We start from the raw sequence: 26,268 nt of genomic DNA, 5'->3' as shown, positions 1-26,268 counted from the left end.
GAGGCATTGTGCTCAGTCCTAATTAATTTTAGCATGGAAATTCATTTGATGCTTTTTCACATTTGCCTGGTGGTTCTTGATGGATATTCTTGTTCATCTTTGTTATTTCATCTTTTATTTTCTGGAGGCAAGGCATACATAGATATTCTTTACCTATGATATCTGAAGCTTTTAGGGGCAGGGTCTACATCTTTTTTTTTTTTCTGTTGACTCTCACTCATGGTTGTTTACTTCCTTGTTTTTTCTTTTTGCTTGTTGGTTTTGGTTTTGGTTTGGTTTAGTTTGGTTTTTGTTGTTTGTTTGTTTTTTCCCCCTTAATCTGTGGGAATTCTGAAAGGCTAAGTTAGGATGTTTACCACTGGGCAGAACTGAAATGGTTTGCCTATCAGGCTGGTAGTACTACCATCTGGAACCACTTCAGCCCATTTCCAAGACCCAACTTTTTTTTTATTAGTTGTTCAAAACATTACATAGCTCTTGACGTATCATATTTCATACATTTGATTCAAGTGGGTTATGAACTCTCATTTTTCCCCCGTATACAGATTGCAGAATCACATCAGTTACACATCCACGTTTTTACATACTGCCATACTATTGTCTGTTGTATTCTGCTGTCTTTCCTATCCTCTACTATCCCCCCTCCCCTCCCCTCCCCTCCCATCTTCTCTCTCTACCCCATCTACTGTACTTCATTTCTCTCCCTTGTTTTTTTCCCCCTCTCCCTTCACCTCCTCTTATATGTAATTTTGTATAACGATGAGGGTCTCCTTCCATTCCCATGCAATTTCCCTATCTCTCCCTTTCCCTCCCACCTCTCATCCCTGTTTAATGTTAATCTTCTTCTCATGCTCTTCCTCCCTGCTCTGTTCTTAGTTGCTCTCCTTATATCAAAGATGACATTTGGCATTTATTTTTTAGGGATTGGCTAGCTTCACTTAGCATAATCTGCTCTAGTGCCATCCATTTCCCTGCAAATGCCATGATTTTGTCCAAGACCCAACTTAACTTGAAGTTTTCCCTTTCTGCTGTTAGCCCAAGGATCAGTTTCCCATTGACCAATCAGATCACCTGGTTCTTGTGGGCCTAGGCCTCAGAGCAACAGTGTTCTTCCTTCTGCTTTAGGCCCCCTCCTCCCAGCTGTGATTTTGCCGCACGATTGGTTCCTTTCTATTGGGGGCGAAATTTCTCCTATGTCAAGTAAACCCCATGATGCATCAAAAGCATATTCAGACTGTAGATGTTTGGTAGCAGATGGGTCCTCTGATGATCTGGTCTGAAGTGAGCAAATGCCATTGAGAATCTATTCATAGTTCATTCACTCATTCAGCAAATATCACAAGTGCCTATCATGTACCAGACATGGGTGTAAGTATTGAGGACACAGTTTCTGCCTTCCTGGAGCTTGTGGTTTTCTTCAGAAACAATTGACCCTGGGGGCAAATCCAGTCAATGGAACACACTCTGGGGGAGTTGCTTTATCACACACACACTCACGAACTATTGATTCCCTGTTATGCATCACACAACATGTTAGGCACCAGGGACTCAGGCACAGATAGTCCTGTCCTCAGACTGCTCTTATCCCAGTGGGGAAAACGGACGTTCGGGGAGGCTTGATCAGGGCATAAAGGGGTATGGGCTCCAATGGAAGAGAGGAATGAGTGGTACTCTACTTAGAGGAGTCAGGGGAAGCCTCAGGAGGTAACATGGGAACAACATCTGAAAAGATGAGTTTCCTGGCAAAGAATGAAAGACAGCAGGGCACACCAGCAGGGAGGAGGGCCTGGGTAGAGGCTTGGAGTCATGGGGGAGCCCAGTGCATCTGCGAGCACCAAGGAGCACAGTTGGCAGGAGTGGGCAGCGAAAGGGAAGGGCCAGAGCTTGGCTGGAGACGTACACAGCAGCTACCCCACTTCCCAAGCCCGAGTGTCCCTCCAGGATCCTCCCTTTCCCCCACCACCCCCCTAACGAGTCAGTTACCGAGTCCAGCAGATTCTGCTTCCTAAGTAGTACTCACCTGGCGCCTCCTTTCCAGCCCCATTGCCACGGTTCAAGCCTCATCATTTCCTGCCTGGACAGGTGCAATAGCCTGCTAACTGGTCGACTTCATCCTCATCCCATCCGCTCTCCATGTTTTCAGGGTGATCTTTCAAATATGACTATTGGATTATATCCATCCTCTGCTTCACATCCTTCTTTGGCTCCCCATGGCTTTCCGGAGTCAGCTGGATTAACCTCGCAGGCCCGTCATGGGACCACCGCCCCAGCCTCATCTCCCAGCTGCTTTTAATCCAGCCAGCACTTTCTCATATCTCCCTCAGGGCTCAGGATCCGCCTGTGCCTCCACCCCCGGCAGAGCCTCTGATCCCCCTCCAGTGGAATTTAGAGGCCCCTCCTTTGCACTTACAAAGGACCCTGCATACATCCTTGTGACATGGGGCTAGCATCATGATTAACTTGTCTGTCTTCCCTATGATGTCATAAGCTCTTTGAGGACAAGGACATGCCTGTCTAACTAGCTTTGTATCTCAGAGCCTAATAAAGTATGGACACAGGTTTAATGAATCAGTCAAGAGGGTAGAAATGTGTGGACTAGTGCAGGTGTGTGTGTGTGTGTGTGTGTGTGTGTGTGTGTGGAGAGAGAGAGAGAGAGAGAGAGAGAGAGACGTGCACATATGCACATATGAAGTGAGCACAATGGTCAGGGCATTCCTCTGAACTATCAGGCAGGCTCTCCCTCTATGGATGACCTTGTCTTGCTTTCTTTTGCGGGGGGCGGGGGGGAGTACTAGGGACTGAACTCAGGGGCACTCCACCACCGAGCCACATCCCCAGTCCTGTTTTGTATTTTATTTAAAGATTTAGAGACAGGGTCTCACTGAGTTGCTTAGCACCTCACTTTTGCTGAGGCTGCTTTGAACTCGTGATCCTCCTGCCATAGCCTCCCTAGCCGCTGGGATTGCAGGCCTGCTCCTGGCTCGTCTTGGTTTCTTCATTGTGTAATGACTGGTCTGAAGCTGGCAGTCTATGAATCTGCAAATCTGTGATCCCCAGGAGAACACGGTTTCAAGCAGTGATTCTCAAAGTGTGATCCCACGATCACCCACATCACTGACACTGAGGAACTTAGAATGCAAACTCTCAAGCGTTCCTCTGGGTCCCAGCAGTATACATTTTACCAAGCCTTCCAGGCAAATTCTGATACACACTGAAGTTTGAGAACCACCAACTCTGAGCATCAGCTTCATCACTCAGCACAATTGCCATTGAAGGGGCAAGGCAAGGAGAAGATTGCCACAGGCCAAGAGTGATGTCTAGCTCTTGTCAAGAGCCTGAAGCTGAGTCTGGCTGTGACACTGCAGGGTACAGCCAACCCACCAAGGACCAGGAAGAGTGGCACAGTCCCTTCTCCAAGAATCTCTAGAGGCAGATCCCAGAGACATCTCCCTTAGCACCTGAGAGCCTCCAGCAGGGTTTCAGGAATCACACCCTTTTGAGGGCCCCTCTGCTGTGTTGAGACTCTTCTTAATCCAGTGGATTAGCAAACCCTTTGGTTCATCTCCCCCTTCCTGAAGCAGGGTGTACTGTGAAAGTAGAAGGGCCTGGAGTCAGACAAGCCTGGTTTGGAAGACCAGCTTAGATTAGTTGATGATCTTGAGCATGTTCCTTAACCTCTCCAAGTTTCCTCATCTGAAAACATGAGACTGATATGTCCCAAGGTTGTTGTGAAGATTGAACAGCTCGTATTGATGCCAAGTTAAAATAAACTATTGCTGAGTGGTCACTGCGATTGTTATTAGACTTCCCTGCTCTGAGCCTCTTCTCTCCCCTCTGAGTCCATCCCCAGGTGGGGTTTTCAGAGGATTTGCAAGGTTCCAAAAGGCAACCCAGCCTTTTGGCTCCTGGTTTCACAATTAGGACTCACTTTGCAGATGAGCAGAACACCCAGCTGCAGGGGTGGAAATGGGGAGGGGGTGTTGGTAGAAAGGAGGACTGATACGGAGCTTTCATTTCCCACGTTCCCTCCTGAGGAATCAGGAGTACAGAAAGGGGCTGGGGATCTAGGTCAGTTGGTAGAGTGCTTGCCTTGCATGCGAAGGCCCTGAGTTCAATCCCCAGCACCACAAACAAACAAGATTAGGGAAAGAATCATGACTAAACACCTGCCCTAGATCTGATCAGCTCTGAAGTTTTCTTCCCCTTTCCCTCTAATCTGACTGCTGCTTGACATGTTGACTTCTCAGGAGCCACAGCTTTGGACCAGAGTAACTAGTAGTGGAGTCCAGGTCCAGGTCTCAGTTCTGCAACTGACACTAAATGATAAACTCAGTCATATAGACAGATTGCTCTGTGTGTGTGTGTGTGTGTGTGTGTGTGTGTGTGTGTGTGTGGTGCTGGGGACCAAACTCAGGGACTCACACATGCTAGGCAAATACTCTACCTCTAAGCTACATCCAGCCTATATTTCTTGACCAGTTTGTGCCTCAATCTTCTTATTTGTAAAATAAGCATATGAATCGTCTCTACTTCTTTGGGTTGCTGGAAGGAGCAAAGGAAATGTTATATGCTCAGTACCTGCCATGAGGTGAGGTTGAAACACCCACACAGAGAACAGCAGTGCTGCTACCTAGGATGGGACTTGGACCCTGAAAGAGGCAGCACTGGTGTCAAGGGGCACACGCCATCAGTCCAGGCTGGTGTTTTCGGGGTCCTCCAGGGTGGTCTACAATTGTCCTTTGCCCCTGGACAGACAGTAAGCCCCAGATAAGTCTGTGGAACTCATTCTGGAGGCCCAGGCTCTTGCGAGAACATTCCTCACCCTGACTCTGCCCCACAGAACAGCCTCTGCCCCTCCCACTCCCCCACTCCCACCCACACACACCAGGGTCTCCAGGAAGCCAAGTTCAGGGGCATCCCAGGGCTGAAGGTGGGTGCAGGAGTGGGCGTGGCATGAGGCTGGGACCTCCTCCTTCCTGACACTAGTGTGTCTTTGACTGAGCCCCCTAAACGGGCTGCGTCGTGGTCTCCAGGAGGCGCAGATTCCCCAGCAGACGGGCAGCCTTGTCCCAGACTGGGAGGCAGGCAGAATTGGACAGGGGAGCCTGGCTTGCACTTATCTCCTGGCACCTGGAGGAGGAAATGAAGGCAGCAATTAATTGTACAAGGCGGGTGGTTTGTGCAGCTTAAGTTCAGATAAAAAGTTTAATTATCCCTAAGCCCTAATACAAATTAATTAGTCTTCCATATTAGGAGGGTAAGCTTCTCTGCTCTTGCCTCAGCCCAGACATCACTGTGGATTACCGAGGATGCTCGAGGAGAGAGAGGCATGCAGTCCTAGGTCCCTCACCACCTGCTCAGCTGCTCCTCATTGACCCCAGGTGGGGTCTGGGTGGCTTCCTGAGTCTGGTGTGAGCACCTAGCTCACCTGTACCTGGGTTGTAGCCTTCCGGAAGGGTTTTCCCTCCCTTTATCATCCCAGCCCACAAAGCAGGGGTGGGGCCTAGAAGAGAGTCCTCGTTGGCATGGATGGAGGAAGACAAGTGAATAAGTCTCTGGATTTAGTTTAATTTTTTTTTTTTTTTGGAGTCGTTGTTCCCCTAGGTCATGGCTTTTCTATTTTTGTTTTTCTAATCTCTCTCTAAGAAATTCCATAGAGAAAATAAGCCAAGAATCCATCAGGACTTAGCCACCATCAGCCCCCCACCACAGTGCTCCTGCTCAGGTGGGACCTCGGAGAGAATGTGGGAGAAATGTCCCTGCCCGTCATGGTCATTACGATTATAATTAGCTACAGCTTAATGAGCGTTTGCAGTCTAACAGGCACATAGTCTTGACACCAACATTGCAAAGCAGGTTTCACTCATTAACTTGTACTTTCCACAAACATTTATTGAAATGCTTTGAGCAGGGGAATGACGTGCTTGGATTTGCATTTGAAGAACATGCTTATGAATTCAAGGGGAACAGAAGTAGAAGTGAGAAGTCTGGTTAAGAGCCCTTTGCAGAAGTACAGTCTAGAAACAATGGTGGTCTGGATCCAGGACTTGTTTAATAAACACTCATAAAGCTCTTCCTATGTGCCAGGCTGAGCACTTTTACAAATAGTAACTCATTTAATCTATCACAACAACTCTGTGAAGTTCCCTCCATTATTTTATCGTTGCCAGGCAACCAAGGACAGAGAAGGTAAGTAACATGCCCAGGGTGGACCAGCTAATGAACAGCAGAGCCAGGATTTGCCTCAAGCAGTCTGGTGCTCAGAGGGCTTTGGACCACAATACTGTATTGCTGGGGGTTAGGGGGGATGCAGAGAAAGGGGTAATGTCTAACTGACTCCCAGAGCCCTCTTCCAGGACCATATCTTCCTGACACCTGACACCTCACCCCCACCCCCACCCAGCCCAGGAGAAGCTGGAAATGAAAGAGCAGGGCAATGTCAAACAAACTAGCCCAGTTGGAATGCAGTAGAGGGTTCTCCCTCTCTGACAGGGCAGTTTGTTTTGAGTCCTGCTGATGCAGATCAAGTTCTTAAGAAAGGCTTCTGTACACTGCTGGCTTCCATGCTTCCGTCCCCAGCCCCTTTTCTTCAGGCCAGGCATTCCTGCTCTTTTGTTTCCCTTGAGATGATTTTCAGATAATTCAAATCCCAGTGTCCTTCTCTGGGACACAGGCCAGTTCACCCATGTCCAATGTCCAATAGCGCCTGCACAAAGGAGAGAGGCTGGCCTACCTACTCCCCTTTTCTGCTAAATTAAAGTTTTAGCAGCTATTACTGGTGGCCAACGCTGCTGAAGTTAAATTCCCCTGTGATTGTTAACATAGACGCCCGTGAAGCCAGGTCCCTCCCATCAGCTATACAAGCCATTGATTATTTGAATCAAAATGCTGGTGGTGTCATTTGTCTTTGTTAAAATGAAGCTGGTTGGTTTCTCCCATGATTACAACCTGTTAAAATCCTTTTGACTCCTAAAGACTCCAATTCATAGTAACTCTGTCATTTAGAAATTGGAAAAAATGATCTTAAAACAATCAGCAGTAGCTTCATCATCATAATTATCTTCAGATCCAAATGGAAGAAGGTTTAAAAAAAAAAAAGAAAGATGTTTAAGCAACAATAATAATTTGTCAGTGAGCAGTGTCAAAGGACTGAACTATGAACCACAGAAAGGTCAGAGGTCAAGCTGGCCTTCCGTAAGAACTATCTCAGGAACTCAAACTCCACAACTTCTGTTTCCACCTCGCATCTCTTTCCACATGGCAGCCTTCTTCCTCTCTAACTACGCCCTGGTTTTTTCCAATGGCAGAAAGCATAGCTGCCAACAACTCCAGAGCTATATTTGTTGCAGTTTCTTCCTTTGAAGGAGATTGATCTGGCCCCAAAGGTATAATCCAGGAAAGAGGAAAAGGGGCTCAATATCATTAGCCGTCAGAAAAATGAAAATCAAAACCAGACTGAGATGCCGGGCCCAGCAGTACCCACACCTGTAACCCCTGTGACTCTGGAGCATGAGGCCAACCTTGGGAACCCAGCGAGACCCTGTCTCGAAATAATACCCAAAAAGCACGGGGATGTAGCTCAGTGGCAGAGTGCTCCTGGCTTCAATCCCTAGCACAAAAAATATAAATAAATAAAACCACCGAGATACCACTTCATACTCATCAGGAGAGCTATAATCAAAAAGCCAGACAGTAATAAGGGTTGTCTTAGGTAAGGAGAAATTGGACCCCTCATTCATCACTTGTGGGAACATAAAAATGGTGCATTTGAAAAACAGTCTGGCAGTGCCTCAAACTGTTAAATACTGTTACCATCTGACTCCTAAAGAACTGAAAACATGGCCACACAAAAGCTTTCTAGGCCATAAGAGGTAAAAAGTAGAAATAACCAAACTATCTGTCAACTGATGAATGGACCAACAAAATGTGGAATGGTGTATATCCATACAGATGATTATTTATTGAGCATCAAAAAGGATGAAGTACTGATATGTGCATAAACATTATGCTGAGTGAAAGAAATCAGACACAAAGGCTATGTATTCTATGATTCATTTAGGTAAAACATCCAAAACAGGGAATTTATAGAGAGAGAATCAGTGGTCACCAGGAAATAAAGGTGCAGAATGATCACTGACAGCTAATGAATACAAGGTGGGTTTTTTTTTGGGGGGGGGCTTATGAAAATATTCTAAAACTAGACTGTTTTATGATGGAAACATAACTATATAACTAAACACAAAAAAATATTGCAATGTATGATTTAAAAGTCAAATTTTATGGTATGTCAATTGTATCTCAATAAAGCTGTGGAAAAATAAACCCAGAAAAGGAAACCATTGACCCAGCTTAGGTCAGATGCTCTATCTTGAACTTACTTTGAGTAGGGCAGAGGGAGCAGAGGGGAAGGTTTGCAAAACTATGGTGGCTCCTCTGTGCAGAGTTTATGTCATAATAATGGGTGGGCCACAGGTCCTAGATGAGGTAGGATTTTCATAGACAAAAAAAAAAAAAAAATAGGAGCCCACCACACTGGCTATTTATAGAGAATTTACAGTCACCCAAACACTGAGTGAAGTGTTTTGTTTTGTTTTTCTGAATTACTATTACAACTCTGGAGATACCCATCTTATAGGTGGCACAGGGTCAAATTAAATGGCCCAGGATCATTAAGCTAGTTAGTAAGTAATACAGGGATAGGGTTCAAACTCACATCTGAGTCCAGTCTCCTCTCTCAATTATTAGGCCATGCTGCCTCCCTCTGGCTTTATACAAGTTGTTGAAAAATTCTGGAACACACCACTGGAGACCTAACTTTAGATCCACTCTTTGTTTCACTTACTGTTTCACTAAAGTCGACCTTTGCAAAAACGGTGAGCTTGGAAACTCTGAGCTTTCTTTACTGGCATAGAATCCCCCCTTGACAATCTTGAAGAAGTTCCAGAAATCTAGAGATGGTTACTCAACCCCCTAATAACTACATTGCTATCCACACCACCTTCCTAAGCTTGTCAAGGGTATAAAGAACTGGGACGAGAACACATCGTGCTCAAATCATGATGCAATAGGTCTGTAGCAGTCTCCTGATCCATCAGCCAGTTAACCTTGCTCTCACAACAAGAAATCGGGTTAATTTGGCAAGACGTGTGCATAGCAAACCAATACGAATTATTTTCCAAGTGTTCCCAAGCTGTCCACTTAATAATCTGCTCTCACATTCTGCCAGCAATGCTATGGCAGAATTGATGGATGCCAAGCCTGTTGGCCTGTGGTTTCTCAGTTCTCCTTTCCCCTTCTTTAAAAATATAAATGCAAGAGTTTTCCATCTCTATTCTCTTGGTATTTCTCTGCTGTACCATGATTTCTCAGAGATCATGAGCAGTGGTTCTGCATCCCCATCTGCACAGTCCTCCCATGTCCCAGGGTAGGGTCCACCTGGGCCCGTGATGCAAGTCCACTCTGCAACTTCCAGCTAGCTCCAGATCCTTCCTATGGACATTTGTCCCAGCCTTTCCAAGATGAGGCTCATTCTTCAGAGAGGAGAAGGCAGAAACACCTGGTAGTGGGGTTGTTTTGCTGTGCCTCTGTCATAGGCTACTGGCAGACCACTTCGAATGGATAAAACAATCTTTCTGTTGACCTTGGCATTTTCACTAGCCTTGGTCACTCTGAGATAGCTTTGGTCTTGTATGCTCTTGCCACACTTCATTTTCATCCAAGGCCATGGCTGCCTCTCAACTGGGTCATCTGAAAATCCCAGCTTAATCCCAGGGGTGGCTTGCTTTTCTCCAGCACTGTGTTTCTTTGAACTTGGGATAATTAACTGTGTTTTTAGAGTTTCCCACCAATGGAGATTATGGATTCCAGGATGCCTAGATGGAAGCTGGATAGGTCACAGTGGGATTGTGATGCAGGTTACTATTCTCATCTTTATTTTATAGATAAGGAAAAAGAGGACCCAAGTAACAGTCCCTTAAAGTCACACAGTGACTAATGGTGGGATGGGGTTCTCAAACCCAGGTTATCTCACTGCAGAATCCACCTTCTCAACCTCTTCAGTTAAAGCCTGCCCTGCATGTTGTGGCCAAGAAGGCAAATCTGGCCTGCAAAGAGCCCTGAGGAGCGTAGCAAGCCCTAATGTTAGTGTGTGTCTGAGGACGCTTGAGCAAGTATGAAGGCCTCGACTCTGAGGAGGAAGAAGGCAGTTCTCAAAATAGGAACCTGCTTCACAGGGATAGAGGGGCTTCAATGAGATCATCCATTCTTTACCCTACAGCTAGCAACTTCTGCTGCACCCTCCACAAAGCCCTGAGCCGTTCGGGTGAGGACCTCAGAATTCTGAAACAGCTTGACCATCCCCTTCCACCTCTTCTCAGGGTCCCCTCAGGACAAGTGACTTTGAGCCTACTTCAGCGACAACCATTCGTGGTCATGCTAAGCCTGTTTCTGCTCCGAGACAGGGGAGATAATGTTTCTGGCTTTGGCCAGAGGAGTTATCACAGCTCTTTGCTTAATAAGGCCTTTAAATTATCTCAATAAAGAGGAGGCTAAACACTTAACCACTGTGGAGAGCATCTTATTGATTGGAGGAGAGAGACTCTGGCCAGCTTGCCTGGGGCTGAGTGGGAGCCAGACCACGCCAGTCCCAGCGGGCAGCTGCCAGGGTGTGAAGTACTTGAAGAGAGTTTCTCCAAGCTCTGAGAGGAACCGGCACTGTCCCAATGTGGCTTCACAGCTTAAGGGGCTGAGTTCCAGATACTGGTCCCCCTTTGAGACCAGGGAGGTCAATAGAAAATAAAAGCAAGAGGAGTGGATTTTAAACCCATCTGAGGGAAGAAGGGCAATTAATGCAATGTCCCTGAGCCTCAGCTCCTGCATCTGTGAGGTGGGGTTAAGGGCAGAGTTCACAGGGCTCAGGGGCTTACGAGAGGTCAATCTGTAAGAGTGCTTTGTCAACTACAAACCTCCACAGGAATAGAAAGCAGGTTTATTATTTTATTTTTATTACCATAAATGAGACCTTATTGCTCTTTGGCTTAAAATTCACCCATGTCTTCCCACTGTACTTGGGATAAAGTCCATACTCCTCCCCATGACCCACTGCACTACTGCAAGCTCTGCCTGGCCTGTCCCTCAGCCTCCTCTGACATCACTCTCCCCCTCCCTCCCTGTTTCCAGTCCCACTGGCCGATGGACAGTTTCTAGAAAGAGTCATCCTCCTTCCTTCTGCCTCAGGGCCTCTACACTTTCTGTTCTCCCACCTGGCACACTCGTGCCCAGGTATTTGCATAGCTGTACCCTTCACCTTCAGATCTCAGCCTCAGAGAGGCCTTCTCTGACCACACTACTGCCACCTGACACAGTATCTTCCTCTATTCTCTTTCTAGAAAAAACTACAAGCTCCAGTTTTTGTTGACATACTCACTTTCCTGTGTATGGTCCCTTGTAGGAAGTTGGCTCTGTGAACATAAAGACCCGGTCTCTTTCGTTCACTCCTAGGTTGGATCACTGGACCTGGCACATAGTAGGCACTCTAAACAATACTTGAACAAACCAAAAAATGGGTGAGTTGGCTGGGAAGCCTGACTTGGTCCCCAAATGGTCCCTTTCTTCCTTACACTCTGCTTCTTTCTCTCTCTCTCTCTCTCTCTCTCAGATATGGAGACATGGTGCCCAAGACAATTGCAGGAAAGATCTTCGGCTCCATCTGCTCCCTGAGTGGTGTTCTGGTCATTGCTCTGCCAGTCCCTGTGATTGTTTCCAACTTCAGCAGGATTTACCACCAGAATCAGAGAGCCGATAAACGCAGGGCACAAAAGGTAAGTTGTGGACCCAGGAATGGCGGCGGGGGTGGCAGGAAGGGGAGGGGGCACAGGCAGGTTGTCAGGCCTGGGGTCCTCTGGAGGATCGCTATACAGCTGGCCTCTGACTGGGGAAGGTAAGGTAGCCTTGTGTCCCTAACTGCCCACCGTGTCCTTATTTCCAGCCCCAGTTAGCTGCAAAATGCAACAGACCCTCCAATACCCATAAGCTGATCATCCCCCTTTTGGATATTCTGTGGCACTTCCTTGGTCCCTGGCTCCACCCTCTCCCAGCCAAGAGCTTGCTGGTAAACACAGTCCCGTTTTAATATAATAGCCTATGCAAAATCTAGTGACAAAAATAACTGTGCCAAGAGGAAAAATGAACACCATGAAAGGAGAACAATCTGAGGCCACTGGGTTCAGGGACAAATGGCACATCAGGCTTTAGTAACCTTCAGGGTGTCATGGGGTGAAGGCACAGAACTGAACTGATGGGCTCACCACCAGTCCTCAGGAAAGGTCTAGATTATGCCCAGTGTGCACTCCCAAAGTCAATGGAGAAGGGCAAAGTGCAAAGGAGCCACACGTAGAAAGGCTTGGGCTCTGAGGATGTTCCTGCACAACTCGCCCTCAACCTCCATTCTAGAACAACTCGCCCTCTCAGCCAGCTCTCACTCCCCTGAGTTTCTAAGGCATCTGGCTAGTGAACGTAAGGCAGGAATTTGTACCAGTGTTCCCATAAGGAAAGGGCTGAGGGCAGTTTTCCATTTCCTTCCTGATCTGGGCCAAAACAGGGTACCCATCGGCAGCATCTCTGCGTCCAAGTGGCAGGGTCAGAGCCTCTGGGTACAAAGGCCAGGAGGGAACCTCACTAAAAGATTGGCTTATGGAGGCCTGGGCTTTTGTCTCCTTATTTTAGGCTTTCTTTCATTCCTTTACAATACAAGCATTTACTGAGCATCTACTATGGGCAGGCCTATTATTTCCTCCCACTTGTAAGGATAAGCCTTAGGCAGTGGTACGGCTTCAGTCTGGATGGAAGAACTCCAGAATTTCAGAACAGATCTGTATATACTAACTGTGACAAAGCCACAAATTTGTGAATGCTAGTTCACTTATTATATTTTACTTAGAATAATATATAATAAAAGATACACAATTTCTAATTATATGGTAACCCATTGTTTCTTACTTCCAACAGATCTTGTGCCCTTGTGGTCTTGTCCCCTTTTTCCTGTGCTAAACTTATTTTTACTTATCTTGACCTGTTCTATAATGTCATCAGCCTCATGATTTCTCTTCTGTTGTCCTCTCCGACCTTTCTAGCACCTGTCTCACCCAAGGTCAGGATTGCCCTACCCCCACCGGCTCCCAGCCATCCCAGAAATGAATAGTCTTATCTCCTTCCCTGTTGGAGTCAGCTGACAAGTTTGAACAATGTCTAAATTCATTACACAGTTCTAAATAAAGGGGCAGGGGGAAATTGGAAACTCATATCCAGTTTCTGGATATGAAGCCTAAGGCTGAAGATCCAGGAATCCTGTCACATATACACCCTCCCACCCCCCACCCCAAGCTGACGTAGGTTTCTTGGGCATAACAGGTGGGATTCCCAAGAATTCTCTGCTCACATGGGACAGTCCATCGCAGCTGGGCTCTAGGTCGCTCCTGCAGCCCCCGCCCCACTCCCTACCCACACTCTTACCTACTTCTTAGAGCATCTCATCTGCAAAGAACATAGCCGTGAATGTGTCCCTCTGGGACTGAATAAAGCTCATTGTGTGTGATTAGAATCCAGAAGGAGTTGTTCTGGCTTATTCCTCCCTCTTGCTGCTTAAGAGGGTTGTGCCTCCCTCCCACCCTCCTCTCCTTCTTCATCTCCCTTTGAAATCAGAATAAATATTTACAGTGTTTTCGCCTGGATACTGTTTCTCCTCAAGGTTGCTCTGCTCTGTCTCTTTCACCTTGGACTTCCTGAGAGAGGAAAAAAACAATACTGCCTGCTTCCAGGCCGAGTTTGTCTTGGTGAGCCAAGACAGGCAGGCCCAGGTACTTCATGGGAGTGGAGAGCTGGGCCTGGGAGGAAGGAGGTCAGGGAGATTAATGTTAGTCCCCAGCTAGACATCATGGCTGAGGGCCATCAAGGCCACAGAGGTAAGCTCCAGCCCAGAAGACTTGAGTGCAGGAAGTTCACATTGCCATCTCTATCTGTGGACACTGGTTCACTTCAGTCTGCATGCTGAGTCAAGAGAAGTAGAGGTCAAGTGGGGAGACCTTGCAGTGCATGGGCAGAGGGACATTTGGACCCTTGTCCAGCTCTGGTGCAATCCCATATCCTTTGTTTATGATGGGATATTTCAATAGGTAATTATAAATTCACAAGTAGTTTTCAGAAATAATACAGAGAGTCAGATGCAGTGGCAAATGCCTATAATCCCAATGGCTCTGGGTTCTGTAGCAGGAGGATCGAGAGTTCAACGCCAGCCTCAGCACTTAGTGAGGCCCTAGGCAACTCAGCAAGACCCTGTCTCTAAATAAAAATACAAAAAAGGGCTGGGGATGTGGCTAAGCACCCCTGGCTTTAATCCCCAGTAAGAATAAGAAAGAAAGAAAGAATAAAGAGAGATCCCTTGTATAGTTTTCCCCAGTTTGGGCAACATTTTATAAAACTGTATAGTAAGGGCTGGGGTTGTGGCTTGGTGGTAGAGCACTTGCCTAGCATGCATGAAGCACTGGGTTCAATCCCCAGCACCACACAAAATAAAAAACTAAATAAACAAAATAAACGTATTAAAAAATGTATAGTAAAATATTATATGGGGTATGGACACTCATACAATTCACCAATCTATTCAAATTGCCTGTTTTACTTGTACCTGTATATGTGTTTTACAATTTTTTAAACTATTTTTTAATTTATATGTGACAGTGGAATGAATTACAATTCATGTTACACATATAGAGCACAACTTTTCATATCTCTGGTTGTATACAAAGTATATTTACACCAATTTGTATCTTCATACATGTACTTTGGATAATGATGTCCATCATATTTCACCATCATTTCTAATCCCATTCCCCTCCCTTCCCCTTCCACCCCTCTACCCTATCTAGAGTTCATCTATTGCTCCCATGCTCCCCCTCCCTATCCCACTATGAATCAGCCTCCTTATATCAGAGAAAGCATTCGGCATTTGGGTTTTGGGGATTGGCTAACTTCACTTAGCGTTATCTTCTCTAACTCCATCTGTTTACCTGCAAGTGTTTTACAATTTCATCACCTAAGTTTGTGCGGACCACCACAGTCTGATGACAGTGATACTGAACACTTGCAATACCATGAGGACCCTGTATCGCCCTTTCATAACTAGATCCACCCCGTCTTAATCCAACAACCACATATCTGTTCTCCACGTATAAAATGTCACTTACAAATATCACATAAATGAATTCATATGGTAGGTAACCTTTGGAAATTAACTTTTTAAATTCTGCATAGTTCCTGGAGTTTCAACCCAAATTGTGTGTATTGATAGCCATTCATTTTTACTGCTGAGTAATATTCCATAATATGGACGCATCAGTGTAACTGTTGCAGAACTTCTGGTATGATTAGTTTTCAATTGTTACAAATGAAGCTACTGTCAAATGCACAGGTTTTTATGTAAGCTCAAGTTTTAATATCTCTTAGATAATGCTTTAGGGTACAACTGCCTGTTTTCTTTTTTGGCCCTTCCATTTCTTTCTTTCTTCTGCTTCTTCTGGAGCAAGAGATAAACACTCATGGCCAAAAGGGCACCCGATGGCTAGACAGCTAGAAAGCACTCAGTCTTAAAAGGCGTCACAAGATTTCCTAGGATTATGGTCTTGATCATAACAGTGTCTCAAACTGTACCTGGGAAGCAGCATCCTCCTTCCAGCTCTCTCCAACCCTGGAATCTCCACATCTGTCAAAAATGCAGTTTCCTGGGCTTTGCTCTTCAACTTTAGAAACTTGTGTGATAGCAGTTGAGATTCAGGGAAGGAAACCAGGTGCAGTGGCATCTTATTGTAATCCCAGTGATTCAGGGGGCTGAGGCAGGAGGATTGCAAAACTGAGACCAAACTCAGCAACTTGGCAAGACCTTGTGTCAGAATGAAAAATAAAGTCTGGGATGTAGCTCAGTGGGATGGGGTGTCCCTGGATTCACTCTCAGTACAGAAGAAGAAGAAGGAGAAGGAGAAGGAGAAGGGAAGGAAGGAAGGAAGGAAGGAAGGAAGGAAGGAAGGAAGGAAGGAAGGAAGGAAGGAAGGAAGGAAGGAAGGAAGGAAAAGAAAGAAAGAAATTCAGGGGAGGTGGAGGAGGAGGTACCATGGAAGCAGCACTTGGCTTGAATCAGGCCCAAGTTTGCTAGTCCACTACATTGCCCTGGATAAATCATTTTCCCTCACACTCTTCATTCATTCATTCACTCATTCATTCATTCATTGATATGGTATAGATAACCTCCAAGCTCTCCTAACCTTCATATCATACTTATGGTCAGAGAAAGAGTAAAGCTGACCAGTCCAAGGATCAAGCACCAAGCTTGCACCAATGGCTTAATAAGCATAAATGTCTATCCGACCATATGTGATTATCCTCCTTACCTCCTTGGCCAACACAAACTGCTTGAGCAAAGCATAAAGCCCTGTGCTGGGTGCCAAAGATAAAAATATGCATAAGCCACATGTCCTGGCCCTCAGGAGCTCAAAGCCAAGCCAAAGGGCCCCAACAATTTTCATGTGTTAGGTATGGTTCTGTTAATACATCATAAACCTCTTTATCCTTTGTGAGAAATGATTAAATGATACAGTGCATTGGATATGACAATCTGTTGCTTTAATAGAGCTCAGGGTAAGATAAGATTAAAAGAAGTGCCACAGAGGAGAACAGGAGAATCTTTCATCTCTAGATAGTAATGAAGACAGACCCCAGATATGAGAAAGGTCTGGCTCTAAGTGGTGCAATCAGATTATATAAGGCTATAATGAGCTTGACACAATTGGATTTCCATAGGCAGCTCTCAACACCTGCCACTCACCCAAGGCAATACAGCCACATGAGCAAACAAGGAGGAACTTGCTTGAGGAGATACAAACATCTAGCCAAGGAGAGGGCTGAAGCAGGATTCCTGGGGAGAACTACTCTAGACCCTGAATGAATTTTTTTTTTCTCAAAGAGGAGGAAGAGTAATAGGACTGACTTACTGGACTTTCTCTCCCAGATTGTTCCCCTTTTCATTCTCTCCTTTATCTAAAGAAGCAGTTGTCCTCAGACTTGTATCAGGATCTTCCCCACATTTAGAATCCAGGGAAGGGAATGAATTGTCTCTGCAGGGAAATTCTGGCTAATGGGGAACTTTGCAGGAGACATAGTACGTCTGCTGACCACCTGAACATCTGAGCCCATGGCTTTCTTTTAGCAGATGAACCAGGCTGATGGGATGCTTGGGGTTGGGGGAATACGTGGGGAGAATGTGACAAGAAATGGAAATTGCCACAATTTCTCAAGGATTCATCTGCTCAGAATCCATACTGAAGTTATCTCTAGATGTGCCCAGAGGCAGGAGGAGGAAGCCCTCCACTCCAGGATGGGTCTGTGATCCTTGTGGGCTTTTTTCTGCTTCTTGAAGCAAGATCCTGGTGCTGGGTCTAGACCTACAGAGCCTGAAACTCAAGCTGCACTTTTTAAACCAACACGAACCCCTCTTCCCAGTACCAAAGACTCTTTTCTCTTAGTTTCCTCTCTTTGGCTGTGCTGCCGTCATGGTGACGCTGATTATGGTCATTAGGAAGAAGAGCAGCCAGCAGGTGAAGCATGGCCAGCCTCTCCCATTGCCTCTGCAAGCAGGAGAGAAGCTCAGACAGAGGTTCCACGCAGACCCCCTATAGGGGGCCTTCTCTGCTGAAGCTTCCCATGTTGGAGCTGGGGAGATTTCAACAGTCCTAGCTAAAGCCAAAGTGGTATATGGAAATGTGTTCCATCCCCCCACCTCCACATACCGGGTCACCTCTCATGAGCACCACATGTATTCCCACCAACATACACAACACAGTGCACATATATTGACACATCCAAACATGACTCACTCCCAAAGACAGATATGCAATTGTAAATACATTTATTAACTTTAAGAAGTTTGACTCTCTGGTTACTCAGCACTGGGGATACATCATTAAACCAAAGGAAAACTCCTCTCTCCAAGAGTCTACATTCTAATGGGAGAGAGAAACAGTAGCAAGGTAAATATATAAAACATATTCTTAGGGGCACATGTGCATTGGTGGCTTTTCTTATAACTAATATTTGGAGACCTTCTGATGCAGGGAACTGTACTGGATCCTAGTAGAATCAAGACAGCTGTCACATACTGTCCTTTAAGGCCCTTGCAATCTAGTTAGGAGATAATACTCAATTGAACAGCATTGTGTGATACTGAGTAAAGGTCAGGAAACTTTGGGGAGGAAAAAGAATTTGGATAGATGCTATTTCTCTGCCAGGTACACACAGGCTAAAAACCATGAGTGGAAGCTCCTCGGAATTCTCACCATGGCCAAACTTGCTCAAAGTGGGTACAGTGTCTCAGAGCCAGTCCCACAGTCTCTAAGCAGAGAGGCCACTCCTCGTTGTCAGATGTCACCTGCCTCTGGGAAGCCCACTGTTGCTGGCTTTGCCAGCCCCCCTGTTTTTTTTTTTTTTGTATTTGGATCTCCCTCACTATTTCATTATCTCTGCCCATCACAGAAGGCCCGCCTTGCCAGGATCCGTGTGGCCAAAACAGGAAGTTCCAATGCTTACCTGCACAGCAAGCGCAACGGGCTCCTCAATGAGGCTCTGGAACTGGCGGTAAGTGCCTAAAGGACCTGGCTGGGAACCGTAAAGAGAAAGATGAGCTGGTTTTCTCAACAGACACCAGCACTCCTGTCCAAAAGCGCCCCCCCTCCCGTTTGAGCCCTGAGGAGGACATTTCCAAATTTTCCCTACCCACACACCTTTCCTATGGGATATCACCAGTACCCCTAAACCAGCTGCCGACAAAAGCCCCACCCCCACCCCAAAGGTGAGCATGTCCTATGCTGACCCTAAAATTTGGCTCATCTGGATTTTTCTGGTGTCCTCCCACCTGTGGAGAAGTTAAGTTGCTGGAAAGAGGAGACGTCACCAGCTTCACTGTCAGTTCCTCCTCTTCTCTCTCTAGGGCACCCCAGAAGAGGAGCACGTGGGCAAGACCACATCGCTCATCGAGAGCCAGCACCACCACCTGCTGCACTGCCTGGAAAAGACCACTGTGAGTGCCAGTCCACCCCATCTCCTTTTTCCTCCCTGACCCCTGGCCTTCCCCAGGGCTCTGCTCACATCCTTATCCTGCACTAGGAGTCAGTCTGTCCCCTTCAGATTCAAAAGATAGTGATGGGGTCTGGCAACTCCCAGGAAAAAGACCTAAGAAATGGGGCAAGGTCATACTGGTGGGAGATCTGCTCCGTCCTGCAGCATCAGAGAAAAGGCCAGGCCACTAGCCTTCCCAAGCCCTCCACCAGTTCTGTCAGTCCTCTCTTGATGGCTGAGGGCTAAGGACTTGGCCCATCCATTTCTCAGCTCTGATGTACGTCACCTTTCAAAATCCAACCGAATATGCACAGGAAAGTAGAATGTTGATTTTTGTCCCACCCCTGGGGTTAGATTGATGCAATCTGTGGGTTCCTTTGTGCCCTACATTTCTCTTGAAATGGAAGGCAGTGAATGAAGGAGGCATTGTGTATGTTTCTCTAGCCAGCATTTATCAGTTCAAACCCCTGTTGGTCACCCTGCAATTCCTAGGGAGTTCAGATTCTCTGAACTCTGACTGTTAAAGTGGTTATGGTGTAGGGTACCACAGCTGGAACCCCTGTTGGTCACCCTGCAATTCCTAGGGAGTTCAGATTCTCTGAACTCTGACTGTTAAAGTGGTTATGGTGTAGGGTACCACAGCTGGAATGTGAATGATGCTTGTGCCTCACTAACAGCCTCAAAGAAAGGGCAGTAGGGCTAACCCTGAACCCTTGGCAAAAAGTGCTGAGAATAGTGGGGAGGAAGAAGTCAGAGTAGACAGGCCAAAGGGAAATCCTTCCCTGTTCCTTTCTAGAAACGTCCTCCCCCAAAAGCCTATAGTCAGGGATCAATACACTAAGGAAGAAACTTCCTAATTCCAACTATTCTGTATCCTGGCCTCCCAGATGTGGCAGGAATAGATGCTAGATGACTCAATCTGAGCATAACATGCATACTATGAATGGCAGCAGAACCCAGTGAGAACTTCCAAAATGGAAGGTGCTCTGAGACCCTGATTTCAAGGATTTATCACTTAGAGCTGTATATGCATATCTAGAGTTTTTCTCAAAGACTAAACTTGCCAAAGGGATAGGCCCGGACCCAACTGCCCTTTCCAAGTTTGCATGAGCTAGGTGGAATGTGTAAATTGAAAGAACATGGGTGAAAATATTGGGGTTTAAAGGGCTGGAATGATGGTATTGAAAAAATGGGAGTTTGGGAATTGAGGGATGGAATGCTGGCATTGAATGGGTGGAATGCTGAGTTTGAGGGAAAGAATGTTGGACTGTGGGGTGGGATTCAGGGATTAAAGCTCTGGAATGCTGGATTTTAGGGGAGGAATGTTGGATTTCAGGGCTGGAATGTTGAGATGGAAAAGACAGAATGTTGGGAGGAATGAAGGAAGGAATGTTGGGGAAGTGGGGGGGGGGTCCTGTTGCAGCCAAGGGGTAGAATGTTTGGACAAGGGAGACAGAATGCTGGAACTAGGGATGGAATGTTGAGCTCAAAGGGTGGAATGCTGGGATTAAGAGTTTGAATGTCAAAACTGGCTTGTGAATGCTGGAATGTACAATCAATGGTGTTTTTATCTTCTGTTGGCATGTTGTCCCGTAGGGGTTGTCCTATCTTGTGGATGATCCCCTGTTATCTGTACGAACCTCCACCATCAAGGTATAACTTTTTAAAAATTCAATTGATGTTTTTCTCTCTGATTCTTCTGAGTCTGTAGATTCTCTTCTTTTTACCCCTGGTCTGGTTCCCTGCATGTGCTGTTGATTCTTCTGGGGCTTTTCCTACCTCTGCTGTCACACATGTACCCGTTCAGGCTTCCAGTTTTTTTGTGCTGAACTATCAAACTCCTTTCTGATTCCCTTTTTTGACCTCCCAAGGGGCTTAGAGGGGGTGGTAGAACATACCACCAATGTTGGCATCCTGTAAGTATCCACGCACAGCCTCTGTCCCGGCCACCTCCCTAGCATCTTGGGGACTCTGGGTATTGGCTGCCAGGGCTGGTCTGTCTCTGAACTCAGTTCTCATGCTAATTCTCCTCAGACTTTCTCCTCACCCTGGTAGCCTCAGTCAGACCATTAACACCATGGATTTTTAGTTACCTTGGCCAAACAGCCATTTTCTAGTTATCTTGGGTTCAGCCACCTGCCACCCTCTTGTCCTAAATTAGGAAGGAGACCGTTAGCATTGCCTCCCCATGCTTACACTTGACCTAGGGATTCCTGTGCTTCCAAAGTATGTTTAGGATCTACATCCCATAATCAGGAGAAAAGGGGAAAAGAAATCAAATCCCTGACAGTTTGACCCAGGCCCTTTTAAGACAAATGCTCTCCCAATTTTGTGAATTACTCAGTGCTTTTAAAAGTTTCTGTGACAATCTTATAATTCATAAGATCCAAAAAAGACGACCCAGCGTACTCTACTCAATGACTCCTTATCTGCCATCTCTGGCAGATCTTACAAAGCTTACAAAGAAAAATCTTTGCTTCTAGCTCTGATGATGCCACTGAGTCTCTCCATGTCCTCTGTTTCCCTTCTGCTTAAAGCTATAGATGGATATATCATGACATAACAACTACAGTCCCCACCCTTCAACCTGATGGTCCAGGCTGCTAATATGAATGCTTTCTTTTCACATTTGATGCCCATGGGACCTCACCCAAATGCTTATCAGTGATCTGGGCAGCTGGAAGCCCTTCCTTCAAGGCCCAAAACAGAGACAGGCAGCATTCAGAGTATAGGGTGATGCTCCTGCTCCCTACCGTTTTTTCCCACTTCTTCTCCTTCTGCCTCCCACAGAACCATGAGTTTATTGATGAGCAGATGTTTGAGCAGAACTGCATGGAGAGCTCAATGCAGAACTACCCATCCACAAGAAGTCCCTCACTGTCCAGCCACCCAGGCCTCACAACCACCTGCTGCTCCCGTCGTAATAAGAAGACCACACACCTTCCCAATTCTAACCTGCCAGCAACTCGCCTACGCAGCATGCAAGAGCTCAGTACGATCCACATCCAGGGCAGTGAGCAGCCCTCCCTCACTACCAGGTGGGTGACTTCCCTCCCATGATTCCCAAAGCCTTGCGCAACTCCATTTGCAGAATTCAGTAATTTCAGCATTTGGAGAACTTGTGGACCTTCAAGATGCCCCTTTATCTAATGCATGAGCCCACATCTTCCTTCCACCCCCACCATCTTTCTCATCCTTTGAAGTTAACCCAAAGGCCTTCACAGGCTGTGGGAGGATACAGAGCAGGCCAAAAGTGGGGTTGGATATTAGGGATTTTAAAACTCAAAAACAATCCAAAATGATCCACCTCAGTGCAAAGAAGGAAATTTTATTAAAGAAATAATTTTCACAATTGTGTTATGCATGGCTTATCCCAGAATGATTTTGAACCACAGATTGACTTTTCCCTCCCTTCTCTGCTTCTATTGAAGCCACGTCCCACTACCTTCAAATAAGTTGCAGAGAATTCAGGGAAAGCAAATGCCAAATGTCACAAATGACAGGTAAATGACCACTGCAGGGCAAGGGGATAGGGTGGGGGAATGTATACTCTGCATTTCTGAGCCCAATTCACATGACTTTGTTAGTAGTTCAGGAATAATAGTTGAGAGTGGAAAATTACAAGCTGATTGCCCAAGGCAGAGGTAGATGGTCACCAAAATTTTCTCCTAGTTCCTAATAATGAAGAAATGTAGGGGGTCAAGGAAGCTTTGGGCTGCTGACAGGCAGGAACCATCATCAACTCACTCTTTTCTATCCTAGTCGCTCCAGCCTTAATTTGAAAGCAGATGACGGACTGAGACCAAACTGCAAAACATCCCAGATCACCACAGCCATCATCAGCATCCCCACTCCCCCAGCGCTAACCCCAGAGGGGGAAAATCGGCCACCCCCTGCCAGCCCGGGCCCCAACACGAACATTCCTTCCATAGCCAGCAATGTTGTCAAGGTCTCTGCCTTGTAAAACCACTGGACAGAAAGCCACATGGGGTAGGGGGAGTGAAGGGGGCTGGCATGTTGGTGGGTGGCCAGTGGGACCACTCCCTCCCCCATTCTCCACTATTTCTGCCTGCCCCATTGCACCCCTAGCACTGAGAAGGAAAAAGAGGCAGCAAGGGGCACCCATGGTCCCCACTGCTGACCTGGACATAGCCCTGTGATACTGCATCTCACTGGGGCCAGAGAAAGGGAGGGAGGGGAAGGGTAGGGGACGGGCGGTGGGGGGATAGGCTGCCTGTCAAGGCAGGTCCTGGAAGGGGAGCCTCAGACCAAATGACAATTGTTTCTGGAGTCCCCAGTGAGGAAACTATAAGACCAAGAGCAGCAGAGGCCAAGAGGTCACATGCAAAACAGGAAGAAAATATAACACTGTGTATTTAAGCACCTTTTTCAAGGCTCTTAATGGATAATATTTATTCATGGGAAAAGGTGGAAAACAAAAACACCAACGGATTTTTGTGAAATGTTTTTCTCCATGGACCCAACATCTTTGAACCAAAACAATGCATTTTGTGAGGGTTTGTTTGTTTTTTGTTTTTTCCTTCCTTTTATAGCAAAAGCTTTCAGGCTCTAAGTCAGTTATAGCTGAGTTCTTTCTCCATTCTCCCAGGTGGGTGAGGTCAACTGAGTCTGGGCCCTCATTGCCCAGCTGACCTGTACGGAGCTGCCAACTGACCACACAATAACCCTATGCTCTGTCTGTCTCTGTCTCCTTTGTCTCTGTACCTTTCTGCTTCCCCCTGGCTGTTTTTCTCTGAGTCCAACCATCTGTCTCTACACGGATCCAGTGATCCTGAGACGTGCTAGTAAAGCCCTCTCTGTCACTGCCAAGTATTACAGACTTGTGCCTGGGAGTTACATCTGAGTGAATGCAAATGACAAAGAGGAAGGAATGAAGCAAGAATGGGGAGAGTTTGGGGATGAGGCCAGTCCGCCTATGAACAAAGATGTTTCCCTTGTCATTGGAACCACTAGTATTTTCAATTGCTCTTTCTGGGGAAGAGAGGAAATGGTCAGATTTATCACACTGAGATCTTGAAAAAGGAAAAGCCAACTTCTGGGAAGCCATCATCTCTAGTGTACCTGTGAAAAGAGGACAGAAGACTCCAGGACTCACAGCTGCAGCCATCCCTTTGGCACCTGGTGTCTATCCTTCATGTCAGGATCCACCATAAAGTCCATCAGGAGCTCTGCAAAAAGGCCCCATGAGCAGTTTCTTCCAGAAAGGACAGCATAATGGACAAGAGTCTTCTGACTTACCTCCAGCCTGAGGCAACTCCCACATAGAGGCTGCAGGTTAATCCTGTGCCTCATGAAAGATGTTTCAAAGCATAAAATCAAATTAGAGATTCTTACCTGGTCTGAAAGATGCCTTGGGTCTGAAGCATCTTCAGGCCTGATCTCTGAAGATAGCTGCAATGAGGAAGAAGCTGATCGCCTCCATACCAATGAGGGAATGAAGATTATTTCTTGAAAACCTGGACAGCTTTTTTGTTCTAGTTTGCATCCTGGTGGGGCTGGGAACAGCATTTCTAGAATCCTCCTAACCATTTTCATCACTTATAGCAGAGCAGGTGGGCCTCAGGGTTAGTGACAAGCCCTTTCCTGCCCTCCTCAATCCCCAGCTACCCTACTGCAGCCTCTGTAGCCTGGGCACTGAAATGCACAAGCTTCCCCGGAACTCCTCATCCATTCTGTAGCTTGGAGTTTAACTGTTTAATTGTAGGCCAAGAATTTCTCTGCCCACCAGAGTCATCTAAATGAGTTTCACCAGCTAGGAACCTAAAAACTCTCTCTGTGGGCTTCCTTCTGACCCCAGTTCAAATGACCCTGTAGGCAGGAGAAGTCAATGGGTTTTGAGGTAACCAGGAGGTAGGCAGAAGATCAGAGGAGAGCCTTCTTTCAATCCTCATCTCCTTGTGCTAATCCTCACTACCCAATGATAGTCCTTTCTCTGGGTCTGGCCTCAAGAATTTCCCCTTAACATGGGAATGGGGTGGCTCCTGCCTTTGCAGCTTTGGTTTAAGAAAGCAGGAAAGTATTACCATACAACTATGGAGGCATATGTGTGCACACAACACACCACCAACCTAAACATATCTGAAAATAAATAAATCCATCCACGTCATACACACATCTCATCATGAAAGGCAGAGAACCAAGCCAGATTCCCATTTAGAAGGCAAGCAAAGGACTAAGAACTTTCTCTTGAATCCATGGATAATGGAACAAAGTAGGAATTCCTAAGGACATTATACATCCTAAAAACTGAATGGGGTAAAGGATGGAGAAGTAAATAGGCACAAGGTTGCATATACAAATTGCCTGTGTTTCATTTAAGGTCATTACAGTATTAAGAATAATGACTGATTTAACCAAGAATCTACATGTCACTTTTGATAATACACCAAAGGGAGTATGTTAGTGGTCCTTACAAAATTAATTTTAATTGATGTTCCAATTCCCCATGTTTTATTGACCCTAAGGAATTGAATGTTTTATGTTGCTTCATTTTCATTTCCAAAGTCCACATCATAATACTTCCTAATGATCATTAGACCATTCCCTTCATTTCCACCTTTCTTTGCAGCATTAGTCAGTGTTGAGTGACCCACCTTACCTCTAGTCCAAAGATGTTAACCCAGGAAAATGGCTCACCTACACAATAGAATACAGCCAGACTACACTGCTAAAGGGTATTTTAAAATAAACACACCATCAAAATGTACTGAATCAGCTTAATAAGTCTTAACTATTGACTAGCAACTGAAAAACCAGGAAATCAGTTTTCTGAAGACCAACAGCTTTTTGATACAATGATGTTGAGCTTCTTTAGTTTGTGAACCATTTTAGCTTAATAGAAAGTTCCCAAAATCACTTTTCCCACTCATGGTTTTTGAGGTAACCAGGAGGTAGGCAGCATTGAGGGCAGGAGGGTTAAAAAAAAAAACAAAAAACACTACATTCAAATATGTCAACTGAGTGGAAACAGAATATACAGTAGAGTATATCAAACCTAGAACTAGGTCTAATTGAATGAATATCTAATTCATTTTATAGTATAGAAAGATGAGACCCAGAGAAATGGATTTGCTCGAGGCCATACAGTCAGTT

At 46.0% G+C, this 26,268-nt stretch overlaps 1 protein-coding gene across 2 annotated transcripts in view; it reads left to right on the top strand.

Annotated features, from left to right (window-relative positions):
- Positions 1–23,119, top strand: part of Kcnd3 (potassium voltage-gated channel subfamily D member 3) — a 205,407-nt gene extending 182,288 nt beyond the window's left edge. Inside the window, exons 2-7 of one of the 2 annotated variants that reach the window (XM_026394137.2) lie at positions 11,657–11,819; positions 18,574–18,675; positions 19,028–19,117; positions 20,752–20,808; positions 21,946–22,193; positions 22,918–23,119. In XM_026394137.2, the coding sequence (XP_026249922.1) occupies positions 11,657–11,819; positions 18,574–18,675; positions 19,028–19,117; positions 20,752–20,808; positions 21,946–22,193; positions 22,918–23,119 (862 nt within the window). The remainder of the gene's footprint in view (positions 1–11,656; positions 11,820–18,573; positions 18,676–19,027; positions 19,118–20,751; positions 20,809–21,945; positions 22,194–22,917) is intronic. The other variant, XM_026394138.2, reaches the window with a different exon arrangement.
- The last annotated feature ends 3,149 nt before the right edge of the window (positions 23,120–26,268 follow it).

Source organism: Urocitellus parryii, chromosome 11 (assembly GCF_045843805.1).
Source record: "Urocitellus parryii isolate mUroPar1 chromosome 11, mUroPar1.hap1, whole genome shotgun sequence".
Classification (NCBI taxonomy): domain Eukaryota; kingdom Metazoa; phylum Chordata; class Mammalia; order Rodentia; family Sciuridae; genus Urocitellus; species Urocitellus parryii.
The sequence above is the reverse complement of the archived record's forward strand: the minus strand, read 5'-3'. Positions and strand labels throughout refer to the sequence as shown.